Source organism: Syngnathoides biaculeatus, chromosome 18 (genome assembly GCF_019802595.1).
Source record: "Syngnathoides biaculeatus isolate LvHL_M chromosome 18, ASM1980259v1, whole genome shotgun sequence".
NCBI classification, from domain to species: domain Eukaryota; kingdom Metazoa; phylum Chordata; class Actinopteri; order Syngnathiformes; family Syngnathidae; genus Syngnathoides; species Syngnathoides biaculeatus.
In genome coordinates, this window is record NC_084657.1 from 15,884,835 (window position 1) to 15,898,756 (window position 13,922).

Sequence of the window (13,922 nt, forward strand, 5' to 3'; positions counted from 1 at the left end):
GCAACACAACGCGTGTTTGTGTGTTTGCGTGCGTATGTATGTAATTGTCTCTGACCTTTACCCAGCGCGTTATCTTTTCAATGATCCGCCGTGACGTGAGGGGGGGGGTGGAATCTAATTTTGCAAATCCAATGACATGATGATCAGGTCACCAAATTTGTAAGCGGATGATTGCATGATAAATGACTTAAATAGCAAAAGTCACATACACACGCATTGCTTTGCATAAATCATATTACTGCACGAGCATCTATTCTAAATGTATTTTGTCAAACTTTCATAAAGATGTTTTTTTTTTTATGGAAGTCACAAGAAAACCAATTTACATTGATTTACGTAAGTGTTTTGTACAGTAGCCTTGTGCTGCAATACATTATCCATGCCGCTTGGTCTGCACGACGCTGCCGTTATTCGCATTCACAGAAGTACAAAGACCATTGTTGATTTTTCATATGATAAGCCGTACACGTTTTTATTGCCACGTCCAAGACTTCTATTCTTGCTATGTTTCACATTTGCTCCTGTACCGTGCAAAAACACTTCTTTTTTTTAATGATCGAAAGGGGTATGTATGTATATGAATTTATAATTACAATTGATTCTCAAAAAAAAAAAAAAAAAACACTGGTCATTTTTTTTAAATGATCGTCAAGGCATATTGTTAGCTACATATCAATATCCAAAGTGGCTGTTCCCATTCACTCCTGTATATTGAATTTTTTATTTTTTTTTTGCATTCGTGTACATTATTTTAGCTGCTAGCTCTGCAATCATTTTTTTTTATCTCCATTTCTGTACATTCACGCCCACGTTTTAGCACCAGCTACCAATAAAAATAAAAAAAAGTAGACAATAAAAATGTGGCCAGGAACTCACACATAATTGATGAGAAAGACTGTGTAGTCATAAAGCTGCACTCATCTTGCAGGGTTTTTAATAGCAAACTCGGGCATGGTCCTGTCTCAGATCTGCAGGTGAACACACCCAGGTGAGCCGCTCGCTCCGCACGACAACGCTGATCAATCTCGCTCTTGTTCACATTCACATCGATATGTATTTTTGTCTTTTTACTTCTCAATTGTAATGATCTGATGTGGGCTAGTACTTAGTAGATTTACTGATACAAACACTTCGTACAACGCGATCGACCAGAACCACACGATCGATCTCCTTGCTCAGCCCCCTGGGTGGCCATATTCACATTTTGTGATCAATATTTACGCATGATCATGCAACGCTGCTGACTGATATTGCTGTTGTTCGCGTTCACTAATGTAATAAACTGCCTTTGTTTTTTGTTTTTTTGTTGTTTTTTTATTTATGCCTCCTTTGTAGTGAGATATTATTTCTTTTGACACATTCATTCATGTTCCCGTCAATACTACAAAGAGTATTTATCTCTGTACTATGCTCACCAACATTCCTGGAGGACATTTGCATTTTTTTTTTATTGTTAAGATTGGTCATATATAAAAACAAAAACGCTGTTAACTATATTGTGAACTTTAGAAGGTCAAAGCATGCGTTATTGTTTTAGTTGACAAAAGTACACCATAAAGAGGGCATTATTCACCCAAAACTGTTTTTTTTTTCTTACTTTCTTACCAGGAAGGAATTAAAATGCCATCCTGCTGTTTCCTTGTGTTAGCGCTGTGTGCGGCCCAGACGTTGTGTAAGTATTACACACACACACACACACACCACACACACACACTTCCTGTAAATGCTAAAGGAAGAATCTTGTGCGTCACACAATCATTTGTACTACAGATGATTATGCTTTTGATCAACGTTCGTCTCTTGATAATAGTTAAATCACAGCAAGAGTCCTATTCATTTCACAAAAAGTAGAAAACATATCACCCGCTTTGCAGAAATGCTCCAAAACTGCTGAACTAAATGATCTTGGAGGGTCCACAATTTCATGGCTTTTAGTGGCATTAGCCTTGTTTCTTCGACAGAACTAGCTTCAGAGGTAGCCACAATTTTACTCACGCCAGAAAAATGACCGTTGGCAGAAAAAGTAGTCACGTGACGCACAGTTGGAGGAGGATTGCTGAAGAAATCAATTCCGACTTGGATGTTTTTCAAATGTAGTTGAAATGACAATAACAATATGAATTTGATGGCATTTGATAGCAGTGTTAGCTCATATGGATGTGTCAGAAAAGAGACAATGGGAAGTGGAAGGGGCATGTCGCGGTTCTGCTCTTTCAAAGGTGACCCGGTTTCGTGTCTTAGAATATTGCAGTTTTCGGCTTCGATACAACATTAACTTACAAGCGTAATACATGGGTGTTTGCCTTTCCAGACTAACAACCCAAGCTAAAATTAGCTCTTCTTTGCAACTCTTTGTACACTGTAAATTTCTCTCACTTTTAGCATTTTTGCGCCTTATTCGCAATTGTAATCTTCATCCTAAGGCGTCACCATCGACTCGGTGCCCGGCGTGGATGGCAAGGGAGTTATCCTGACCGAGCTGGAGACCACCGTGTCGCTGGTGTGTCGTAGCGGCCGCTCCGAAGATGAAGGGGCGGAGCTGGTGTGGCTGAGGAACGGCGCGACGGTGACTCTCGGAGAGGGAAACCGCAAAGGGCAAAGCGGCGTGTGCGTCATGCCGGTCATCCACCAGGACAACGGAGCCACCTTCACGTGCCGCCTGAGCGCCAACGCCACTGTTGAGGCCTCCGTCACCCTCAACGTCACATGTGAGCGCTAACAGACACCAAACACAAACTGCGCAGTGCTGACCTCAGACCAAGTCAGACATGTCAAAATACTAAATTTCCTAAATATTCATTTGATCGAGAAAGACAAAAGAAAAAATGTAGGATTACATCCCAGTCCTTTAGGTGGCAGTTGTGTGTATTTCAAACCAATTGGAGGTGGGAACAAAATATCTCTTTTGTTATACATTTTGCCATAAGGTAGCATTTTTTTGTATTTAGTGTCATTGTTGGTTAGCATACATATTTTTACTCTATAGCATGGAATCTTTTTTGGGGTATGGTTTTACAAATATCCATGGATATCGTGATATATCATGATATTGCCAGTATCGTTAAATTGCTGGTGTACTTGTAGTGCAATGACAAGCAAAAGTGTCAACATTACACACAAAACTATTTCCAACTTTTTGTATACTTTAGCCTTTGACACATTTACATAGATTATCACAGTTGTTATCGTAATACTTTTGGTATCGTTGCAGAAGTATCGCCATTGATATCATCGTTTCAGGAGTTAGTCTACTACTACTGAGACGCATTGTATCTGTTCCCATATAGTATTGATATACCTCTAGCAGCATCAAATATCGATATTGTTACTATGCAATGTTAGTTAATTTGTCGCATCACCGTTTATGTTTTTCTCCAGAAATATGTATATGTTGACGTGTTGCTTAGTACAGAACAGGGTTTTCTTTTCGATTTATATCGTGGCACTCTTGGTTTCAATGGAAAACACCACGACAGCATGCTATTGCGAATTACTCAACAATTCCACAAAAGCAAAATAGAAATATTGTAATGCAATATATTGTATATTGATTTGTTGTTATGCGGTATCAATAACAGGTCAGACATCTTATACCGTGACCTGTTTCCTTTGATTGAGGCCTCTTGATCTTTGCCCATTATACTGAATTTGGTCAATCCCATGAGTGCTACCACGTTCAATTAACGTGATTCTGGAATCTAATTTTGTTGCAAATGACCTCTGAAAGACTTTCCCAAACTAGTGCGAATTGACAGTTCTCCTCCTACACTGAGTTCCTGTCTTATCCAACTGCTCTTATTGGTGCCACATCTGAATGTCTTAATGGACATAAAATCTGTACTTGTGTAGAATTACGAACGAAAAAAACTTGTGTAAGCCGACAATTTTCCTTCTAGCTCTTCGACAGACTTATTCCAAGTACCAGTTGAGTCGATCAGCCGTCCATCCGTTCTCGGCGCCACATACCCAGTTCGTGGTCGCGGGGCGCTGAACCCTATCTTTGAGCGAATGACGACACACGCCCTTCAACTGGTCGCCAGTCGCAGGCCACATATACGGACGCGCACAACCATTCACACTCACATTCACCCCATCACCGAGTGGGAACATGGTCCAGAATTTAGGTCGACCCCATGAGTGCTACCGCATCCAATTAACTTGATGATCCTGGAATGTGCTTTGGTTTAGAAAGGCCTCCAAAAGACCTTCGTGACTTTTGTAAATCCTGCACCTCTCTTCCTTGGTTCTTTAGCTGACCTTCTTTCTCCATTGTTCTAACTATTGGTGGACCCAAAGATTGCTACCACATCCAAATAACTTCATCTTGAAGGTTTCTCTGAGTAATAATTGGATCCAGAATACTTTCCCGGCAGTGGCACAGTGGGAGAGTAAGCACAGCCACCTTACAGTTCCGAGGTCGGAGGTTCGAATATAGGATCATTGAAGAATCAAAATTGTCTCTATGTGTGAATGTGCGTAAATAGTCGTCTGTCCTGATGTGCACTGCGAGCGGCCGACAACCAGTTCAGAGTATTCAACAGGTCTCACTTGAAAACCCAACCCTTCTGGTCTTTACACTTGTTCAAGTTCTTGGTCGATCCCATTGATGCCAGGAAACTAAACTAACTGAGCACTACCCTTCCTAGATCCACCCATGCTTTCAGGATCTGAAGCAGTGCGGGTGGAGGATGACTCGCCACTGGTCCTGGACTGTGAGACCTTTGCCAACCCGCCCGTCTCCTCTGTGCGGTGGACTCTCAATGGCAGCGCTCTGGACCTCCTAGCAGGGGGCTTCTCCATGACCCAGGATGGCTTCACTAGCCAGCTCTCAGCTGACAAGGCGGAGAAGAGTAAGCACGAGGGCCTCTACCGCTGCATAGCTGACTCACCCGTCTACGGAATCAAGAGCAGGGATTTTCTCGTCACCGTCACAGGTGAGACCTTGCGATCCAGATGCCCCTGTTCAGCCTCCGTGTTGTTGACTTTGTTGTTGTCCACAGAAAAGACCCCCAAGTTTCCACTCATACCCCTCATAGCTGGTGCGGTGGTGTTGTGCCTATCAGGACTCCTTGCCGTTGTTTCACGCTGGAAAAAAATCATCAAGGTAATGTGGTACTTACAGTAGTAGTAGTCAAAAGTATTTATCCACAAGACATACTGTAGGTGTACCAACAATGTTCTAAATAAGATAGCTGGAATAGTGGCAAAACACACCTAATGTCTAACTTTTCTTCCAACAGTGCTGCAAGTGAACGATGTTTGTCGACTTCACATGCCCGCCTGCGGCCAATTAGCTTTGTGCTAAGGCTAAGAGAACTAGCGAATCAAACAAATCATTTCGTAGTTCTCCACATGATTGCTGGTCTTCATGACAGCAGAGAAGAGCCCTTGCACTAAGTTAGCTTTGTATAAAGCTAAGGCCAAGTCAACTAGCTAATTAAATCACTGCTTTTGTAGCCCTCCATGAGGACGCCTGTTTATTGTAAATTACAATTCAACGAGGCTGCCCGAAGCTAGTTAGCTTAGCATACAGCTAACCATCAAAAAAAAGAGTCCTTTTTCAGCACTCCACAAGGACGTCGGTTTATTGTAAATTGGTATTCAACAAGACTGCCTCCAGCCAGTTAGCCTAGCATAATTCAGGAACTCTTCATTATTTTTCCACCTAACCTGCTTATAGTTTTATTATTACTTTGCAACAAAGGATTTTTTTTTTGTGATTTATATGGATAATCTAGTATTGTAGCAAGTTTGAGAGTAAGATTATTTTATCATTATGTTTAATGTCTTGTTCATGAATTAAATCTGAATTTAAGTCAAGTTTTAACGCCTGAACTTAAACTCCGGGCTCAAGGACACTGACTCATGCAAATAGTGTTATACATTTACTTTTAACAAGACAAAAACCCTTGTGTCAACGTCCAAGGCCGAGCTCACGCTGCCTCTCTTCCATAAAATTAATTAAATATGGCAGTCATTATGTTCACATGAAAAAAATCATGAGGAATGATGGAACCAGATAAGAAAAAGATATAGACACTGTCTTTGTTTCTGTGAATCGAACTAACTACCTATAGCCGATTTCAAAGAAATTGCCAAAGTAGGTAACGTGTCCGCTTTACAACAATTGTTCTTGCATGAGTCACATGGACCTTAATACAGTCATGTACGTTGGTTGCCACGGCACACTGATTACTGTAATCACATTTTGGTCCAACAGAAAACGTATATAGCCTCATGAGAAGCGTTTGGTGACAACTGTGAAGTTGAACCTGAACCACCTTTCCTCGCGCCACAAAAAAATAGCCATGACCCGAGGACGCCTACCAAATACCGCACAGACTTGAGCGACACCTGCAGGTCGATTCTCAACACCACACTCTAAAGTAAAGTGAATCGCAGTAATTTAATGCGATTGGAGTCAAGAGAGCGACACCGTGGGATCAGAAAGACTCAGGTTCGATCCCGGACCTGGTCGCGTAGAGTTTGCATGTTCCCCGTGCCTACGTGGGCACTCCGGATTGCTCCCACATCCCAAAAATATGCAACATTAATTGGACACTCTAAATTGCCCCTAGGTGTGATTGTGAGTACGACTGTTTGTCTCTATGTACCCTGCGATTGGCTGGGAACTAGTCCAGGGTGTACCCTGCCTCCTGCCCGATGACGTGACCCTCGTGAGGATAAGCGGCTAAGAAAATGGATGGATGGTGTCAAGAGAGAGAAAAAGTGACATCAGCTGCTGACGAGACAAGAGGTTCCTTAATTTTGTGTAGAAAAATAGGCCTCATTATTTGAAGACAACTACCATTACAAATCCTTATGAAATGGGAGGACTTATCTTCCTAGATTTTCACACGTTCAATAATGCTTTCAAGGTGAATTGATTAAAGCAAAATTATCAAAATTCTGGAATATTCTTCTTCATATATTGTCAAAACTCAGAGGTGCTGACGTCTTTCTTCAAAGCAATTTTGACATTGATAAAATTCCTATGAAGATGCTTTCCAGCGTCTGGAATTTCATAAGAAAGAAAGAACAAAGACGATTTATATGACTAATCTCTCTTTTTCGAATATTGCTTTCAAAACTACAGCATATGGGTATGTATGGAAGTAAATCTGTGCCACCAGGATTCAAATTAAAAATAACACTGAAAATTTAATGTGTCAATTTTTCTAATTAATTATTATTATTTAATTTCAAATTCATATGGAGAATTTGCTAACACTAAAAAGTTTAATTGAAATACAGCTATTGAAAATGTGATCACTTTCAAATAATGTTTATTTTACAACGTAACATTTTCACTGGCATTTTTAATTCAAATCCTGGTGGCACATATTTACTTCTTACTTCTTCTTTTTGGGGCAAAAAAAAAAACCCGTGATTTTATGGACATTAATGTTAAAAGGAATATCGTGCTTGCGTGGAAGAATGTATTGTTTGGTCTCTTTGAAGATAATTTTTTTTAATTCTCTCTTTAATCAGAATCAGAAAAAAACTGTAGCCAGGTCAGCTTCAGAACAACACATTTCTTAAAAAATATATATTTTTTCATGCTTGTTTGCTAATTGCAATGATAAAATTCAAACGCGTGAATAATACATTTTCAGATTAAATTTACCAAGTGCCGGAAGTACCCAAGTAAGGGAGAAAAGCGGGAACGTTTAGTGATGTCATCAATCAGCGACGTTTCTTAAAAAATATTTAACTCTTTAATATATGCAACGTTTTTAATATTGGTGTAATCACAATAAAACATAAGTGTAGGGGATTACATTTTAAAATGTAATGTTAAAAAAGGGTATTTCCATCCCGGAAATGCGAGCAACATACCGGAAGTACGACTGGAGGTCTGGACGTGTCTCTGACGTCACCTGCCAAAGCGTTTCGCCCAATGGTATCCGTCTCCACTCTGCAGCCCAAATTCAAACAACTGAGGATCGGCTGAGTCTTGCCCAAGTGTTTGTTTTCAGGTAAGGTAAACTTAACAATCACGTCAGTAAACGCGTACATTTAACTGGATTTTTGTTTACATATTAAGCGTGCTGAGATCACGAATGGAGGACTAATAGTTATTTTGCTCGCCAAGGGCGCTGGCCGGGTCTGAAAATGTCGTTTCCCAAATTCTCTTCTTGACCCGCCAGGGGTGACCTCCACTTGTTTATGGTCGTGTGAAAGCTGACTTTAGCTTTCAATCGTGAACCGCCGATTGCTTGGTGTTACTCTTGAAGACCGTGTTTTTGTTGGAATAAAGGCGCTTTTAAATCGTCCTTGTACCGTTTTTCAATTGTCCTCGGATGTCGAAAAAGTCACCCATTGTTCCCATTTTTTTAAAATAGGGTTTTTGCATTCGAACAAATTCATAGAACACCACCCATCCATTTTCTCCCACTTTATTTTTTAAATTACCTCAGCGCAGCATCTGATTTACTATTATAAATGTTTGGTTAAGATTATAAACAATAATTGTATTTACAGTACGTAAAATTATGTTGGCTAGCTGCATTATTTGATTTTGTAACGTCACAAGAATCTCCAAAAATGACAGGGTGGCAAAATGCTGAGTCTGGTTGGATTGGCCACTTCAACCTGGGTACAGCACGAGAATTTTGAAAATGATGAAAGTGATGGATAGGCACGGAAGAGCATCTATCTGGCCCAGAGTTCAGAGGACCGGTGTTCAAATCCCCGCCCCGCCTGTGTGGGTTTTCTCTGAGCACTCTGGTTTCCTCCCACTTCCCAAAAACGTGCATTAATTCAAGACTCTAAATTGCCCTTGGGTTTGATTGTGAATGCATATGATTGTTTGTCTCATTGGGCCCTGCGATTGTCCCCCGCCTCCTGCCTGAAGATAGCTGGGATAGGCCTCAGCACTCCCGTGACCCTTGTGAGGATAGGCAGCTCAGAAAATGGATGGACTGTTTTCAACATGTCTCCTTGATTCATGCGCAATAGAATCCATAATTTGTTACGGAGGATTTTAGAGGTGTTTAATGTGATCATTTTGTATTTAATTATTATTTTTTTTTAAATTCCACATGGATAATAATGTTCACTTTGTCCATTGCCGATTTGATTAGCTGGACACTGCTGTTAAATCTCACTTAACCATCTTCACCCAGTGTCGAAATGATGTCTTCTTCTGTGATGGATGGCTTGGGAAGAGCCGTGGTCGGAGTCTGGCGGGCCCACACTGCCCTCGATGAGTCGGAGGGCCCCGAGAGCTCCCCGGAGGCCCCCGACCGCTTCCGCAAGCTGCGCTCCTCGTCCTCCCTCAACTCGCTGCGCATGTCCCTGCGTAAGCGTCTCCCCCTGCGCAGCGTCCAGGCAAACTCCCTTCCGGAAAATGCCAGCGACGAGCCCACCGAGGGGCAGCCCAAAACCAGCGCCGTCCGCAAGCTGACGCGCACCGCTCGGAATTCAGTCAGCGGGGTGTATCAGGTGCCTACGCTCGGGACAAAAGGACACATATGTGTCTTTCTTTATCATCATTCGTTATCGTCTCCCACTCAGAGGTTCCAGAGGAGCAGGGAGTTCTCCCGCGACCAGTGCTTGGTGGCGACGCCGGGTCGCACCCGTGACGGGGAGGAACCCGCCTCCCCGGCGTCTCGCACCCCGAGACGCACCCCCAGGTCCGCAGTCACGACCGGGCGAACGCCAGGCTCCCGAGGGAGGAGCACCCCCGACGGCAACGTTCGTGGGGTGAAGCGCGGGGGAGGGAGAAGGCAGCTGGTTCGCATGGCGGCGCTGCGAAGCCCTTTTGCATCTCCTAACACGCAGAATCAAATGCTGTGAGTGACGTGGAAGCTTTTCCCGTGCATACATGTTCATTTGTTTCCTTCATTCTGAGTTTTTAACCATCTTTGCCGCGACAGGAAATTTGACCAGGATCTGGAATCTGTCTCAAGTGGACTCAGGAGGCTTAAACGTCTCTCGAGAGCCTTCGACGAGCTCATCGGAAGAGATGACAAGTAAGACCTCTTAATACGATACACAAAATAAATCACCACAGTATACTGTGAAATAATGGCACATATTAAAGACACCAATGATTAAAGAGAATTTTGATCCAGCATGGACAAACATACGATAGTATATCATAATGACTGACTCTGACCATATTTGTGTGTGTGTGTGTGAATGAGTGCGTTTGCGTGTGAATGAAACGTCTGTCTTCGAGCGAGCCGTTGCTCTTGAATCCAGAGAGAATCCGCCCAATCAATCCCAGCTGGCGTCCCCCCACCATTTTCCTCCCACCCGCATTCTTCCCGCCTCGATTTTCAAAATGTGCGCAGGCCCGAACCGCTGAAAATTCCAAGAATGTTTTTTTTTTTTTTTTTTTTTTTTTTTTTGTCTGGGAGAGTTTTTGCATGTCACTTCCTGCTGTGGTGTTCTATGTGTGGAATTAAAGCGGTTGGCCCACATAATCATGGATTGTTGTTCCCCCTCCCCACCCTCCCTCCTGCACCAGGCGCTTCGGCTATTCCCAAATTGCGGAGTAAGGGGAGAAGGTAAATACATAATCATAAATGACGACGACTAAAAGAGGAATGATGAGCATGTGATGGAGATGCATGTTCTTGGACTAAAAACAACACACTTTTCTTTTACTAACTGTTCTGCACTTACAGTGGAACCTCTATTGGTACATCAAATAATAACACGCCAGGCCCATACAATTAGAAAAGAAATCAAATAGCATTGTTATTTCCATTGTCTTTAATTTATAAGATTTTTCATCCAACATGAAATGTTTAAAAAGTTGAATATATTTTTGAACCAGTGGTGCTCAAACTTTTTACATCAAGTACCACTTAAAAAAATGTTTGGCTCCCCAAGTGCCATCGTCGCAACCAACGTTAAATAGAGTAGTGTGACAGGCTCCTATTTTTACATAAACATTTCTGAAATGTTCTGTAATTAAGCGGCAACTTTTTTCACACACCTTAAACCCTGCGGCTTATGCGGTGACGCGGCTAATTTGTGCATTTTTTTTTTCTAACGGCCGCAAGGGGGCACTCGAGCGGAAAAGGTAACCGTGAGGAAGCCGAGGAAGTGACTTTAACCGGTGTTTTTTTTTTTTTTTTTTAAACCGGCTCTGTTGCCGCTGCGCTAGCGTTAGCGCTGTGCTAGCATGTTGCTGCTGTGTTACAGCCTCGTCGCCGTGATTTTTTTTTACCAGTATGTTTTTTTTTTTTTTAAATTTAACCACCCCTGTTAGCGCTGTGCTACCGTGTTGCTGCTGTGTTACTGCGGCGTCTGATTTTTACCGGCATGTTTTTTTTTTTTTTTTTTTTTTTTAACCACCCCTGTTAGCTCTGTGCTAGCGTGTTGGTGCTGTGTTACTGCCGCATCATAGGCATTGTTTGGAAAGAAAAGCTAAGGCATATTATTTAAACTTTGAAAACTATTTTTGTGTACCATCTTTCTTTGTAAATATCTCATGTTTCAATGTGGGCACATGCGGCTTTTAATCAGGTGTGGCTTGGGTATGTACAAAATGCTTTTTCCTTTAAAAATGTCCTGATGAGGCTTATAATGAGGTGCGCTTTATAGTCCAGAATTTACGGTATATTATTGCAAACCACTGTAGCATTATGCACAGTTTGAAAATTAAAACATTGTACTGAAATATTAAAATAAAAAAACTCTTTAAATCATAATTCACGACAGAATTGCACAATAAAATCAAAACTGTGGAAGCAAAAGTGTTAAAAATATGTACAAATGTATTAAAAAGTTAACTAAATTGTACTCAGTTATTAAAATAGCTGTCAATTTGTAAATACAAGAAAAAAAAGTTTCATTACTACTATGACATAATTTTTGGTAAACAATTTTCTTTGACGGACCTTTTGGCATGACATCAATCCTAAGTGACATTTCAAGGTTTCACTCTTTACTCCTTTCTTTGAAAACACTTTCACCGCATCTCCTAACTTTCCTCGTGCGTCTCGACAGTGCGCTAACAACTGAAGAACTAATCGGAGTATTGATCGTCTGCTGATTTATGGTTCCTTCAGGTGCAAAACACCAGACATGTGTGGCGGTTCGTCAGCCACCATGATGATGATGAGGAAGCTTGACCCCAACGGGAAGCTCAGCTGCTCCAACCTGAGCCGCAGAGCCTTGCGGGTGTCAGGGCAACTTGGCGGCTGGGCCCACGCCCTCCGCAAATGAGGGCTTCACTAAGTTTATATGCATTGCATGGGACCTTTTTTTTATGTACGTTGCCATGTTATAAACACCAAGGTCTCTCTTTTTTTTTTTTTTTTTTTTTTTTTTAGCCAGAGAACACAAAGCTACCTTATATTACTTTAAAGATTTTTTTTCCTCCAAACTCATCTATTTTCCCATGTTGGTTGCTTTGCTAATTAGGTAATTATGGGTCAACTATTGTAAAGTGTGGCTACTAACGCTATTCTTGTTTTTTGTTTTTTTTTATGTTTGTCCTCTAGCTGCTACAACCAAATGTATTCGTTACAATGTTCTGTAAACACTTTTTTTTTCTCCCCACAAATTGGAACCTCTGTACTCATCAACATTTTAGTTCTTTGGGGTAGGGAAAAACACCTGAACTGTACCTGTAGAACTAACACTAATGTACTAATATGCACCGATTTTACTAATATTTATGTCACTTCTTTTTATAGGGTTTTCCATCTGAATGTGTTTTTTTTATATGCCTTTTGTATCATTTTTCTACAAACTGTATGTCTCTGAAGCCGATCTGGGCACTTTAAATGTGACCTGTGGGTTATTTGTGTCTACTTGTTTTATAATGTGATGAGCAAGACTTTATAGGTCAAATTGAGCAATTAGGTGCCATGTAACACGTCCATAGACCACCTTTCTACCTCCTGGAAGGGGTAAAAATTGTCAAAATGTGAATAAAACTTGTTTATAGTGCACGTGGTCATTGGTCATGATAAATTTCTATATTTCCAAGTCATGTAAAATGGGAATGTATAAGAAAGTAGTTTCTTTTCTGTGTTGTATTGGAGGACTTCCCAATTTGGGACGCAATAGTGTTTTCTGGGATTGCCCATTTTTGAATGTTCTGGGAGGGTAAGATGCCCTTTTTTGTACATACAGTGTCCCTTTTGTTCGTAAAAATAGTCTTTTACTTTTGTCTGGAAAAAAAAAATCCAGACATTGTAGCACATTTGCCATGCAGTTCCAAGGACTCGGGTTCAAATCCGGCCTCACTTGCATGGAGTTTGCACGTTATCCCTGTACTGGTGTGGGTTGTCTTCCAGTACTTCAGTTTTCTGCCCATTCGAAAACCATAGGTCACATTGACCCCTCTAAATTGCCCAAAAGTGTTTGTGTGAGAGTGAAACTTGCTGTGCCATTGGCTGGTGACCAGTTCAAGGTATTCTCCCGCTTCTGCCCAGGGTCAGCTGAGATAGGCGCCAGCACCCCCCTGACCTGTGTGAGGATAAGCGGAATGGAAAATGGATATGCAATAAGATTACAAAAGAAGAAGAAAAATTACAGCAGGTTTGATGTATTCTTCTGGTTTAAAAAAAATATTTTTCGTCAAGTAATTCTCAAGAGTTAAAGTGGTGAGATGTAAAATGGACTTATTTACACAACTACAAATCTGACATGGTGGAAAAATGCTTTATGTAAATAATATTGTTATAATGAAACTTAAATCATGGAAAAAAAGAAATCATTCCAATGCACAAGTTGCTTTATTTGTACACATTTATTTTAACATGCAATTAAAGGGAGGATGCAGTGAAACGTTCAGTAATGTAACGTGTTTTTTCCTAGCAGTGTTAATGTTCAAAGGGCACATAATATTACAGCGATTTATAATTATTTATATACTTAAGTCGGTCAGTATCGTGGCACTTGGAGAGGTTCAGTACTGCACTGTACTGTATTTTAGGACTGTGGTATGGCTG

The 13,922-nt window shown here is 41.2% G+C and overlaps 2 protein-coding genes across 4 annotated transcripts; both read left to right on the top strand.

The window, feature by feature from the left end:
• The first annotated feature begins 625 nt into the window (after positions 1 to 625).
• On the top strand, positions 626 to 6,799 carry tmigd1 (transmembrane and immunoglobulin domain containing 1). Of its 2 annotated transcripts, XM_061802991.1 has the most exons (6): positions 643 to 988; positions 1,609 to 1,672; positions 2,424 to 2,708; positions 4,647 to 4,934; positions 5,001 to 5,104; positions 5,241 to 6,799. In XM_061802991.1, the coding sequence occupies exons 2-6, from the start codon at positions 1,621 to 1,623 to the stop codon at positions 5,250 to 5,252; spliced, it is 741 nt and encodes a 246-aa protein (XP_061658975.1). In that variant the 5' UTR covers positions 643 to 988; positions 1,609 to 1,620; the 3' UTR covers positions 5,253 to 6,799. The 2 variants fall into 2 exon arrangements, with proteins under 2 accessions (XP_061658974.1, XP_061658975.1); XM_061802990.1 differs by lacking the exon at positions 5,241 to 6,799 and having other exon boundaries at positions 626 to 988; positions 5,001 to 5,125.
• Positions 6,800 to 7,809: 1,010 nt separating this feature from the next.
• Positions 7,810 to 13,808, top strand: LOC133491653 (uncharacterized). Of its 2 annotated transcripts, XM_061803058.1 has the most exons (6): positions 7,810 to 7,979; positions 9,129 to 9,447; positions 9,520 to 9,797; positions 9,882 to 9,977; positions 10,478 to 10,517; positions 12,030 to 12,145. In XM_061803058.1, the coding sequence occupies exons 1-5, from the start codon at positions 7,825 to 7,827 to the stop codon at positions 10,506 to 10,508; spliced, it is 879 nt and encodes a 292-aa protein (XP_061659042.1). In that variant the 5' UTR covers positions 7,810 to 7,824; the 3' UTR covers positions 10,509 to 10,517; positions 12,030 to 12,145. The 2 variants fall into 2 exon arrangements, with proteins under 2 accessions (XP_061659042.1, XP_061659041.1); XM_061803057.1 differs by lacking the exon at positions 10,478 to 10,517 and having other exon boundaries at positions 12,030 to 13,808.
• Positions 13,809 to 13,922: the final 114 nt, after the last annotated feature.

Excerpts from the sequence above, each read along its gene's own strand:
- LOC133491653 (XM_061803057.1), top strand. The coding sequence starts at position 7,825 with ATGCGAGCAACATACCGGAAGTACGACTGGAGGTCTGGACGTGTCTCT. Across the intron at positions 9,448-9,519 it reads CAGTCAGCGGGGTGTATCAG|AGGTTCCAGAGGAGCAGGGA; the intron begins GTGCCTACGCTC and ends TCTCCCACTCAG. Across the intron at positions 9,978-12,029 it reads CTCATCGGAAGAGATGACAA|GTGCAAAACACCAGACATGT; the intron begins GTAAGACCTCTT and ends TGGTTCCTTCAG.
- tmigd1 (XM_061802990.1), top strand. The coding sequence starts at position 1,621 with ATGCCATCCTGCTGTTTCCTTGTGTTAGCGCTGTGTGCGGCCCAGACG. Across the intron at positions 1,673-2,423 it reads GTGTGCGGCCCAGACGTTGT|GCGTCACCATCGACTCGGTG; the intron begins GTAAGTATTACA and ends CTTCATCCTAAG. Across the intron at positions 2,709-4,646 it reads CGTCACCCTCAACGTCACAT|ATCCACCCATGCTTTCAGGA; the intron begins GTGAGCGCTAAC and ends TACCCTTCCTAG.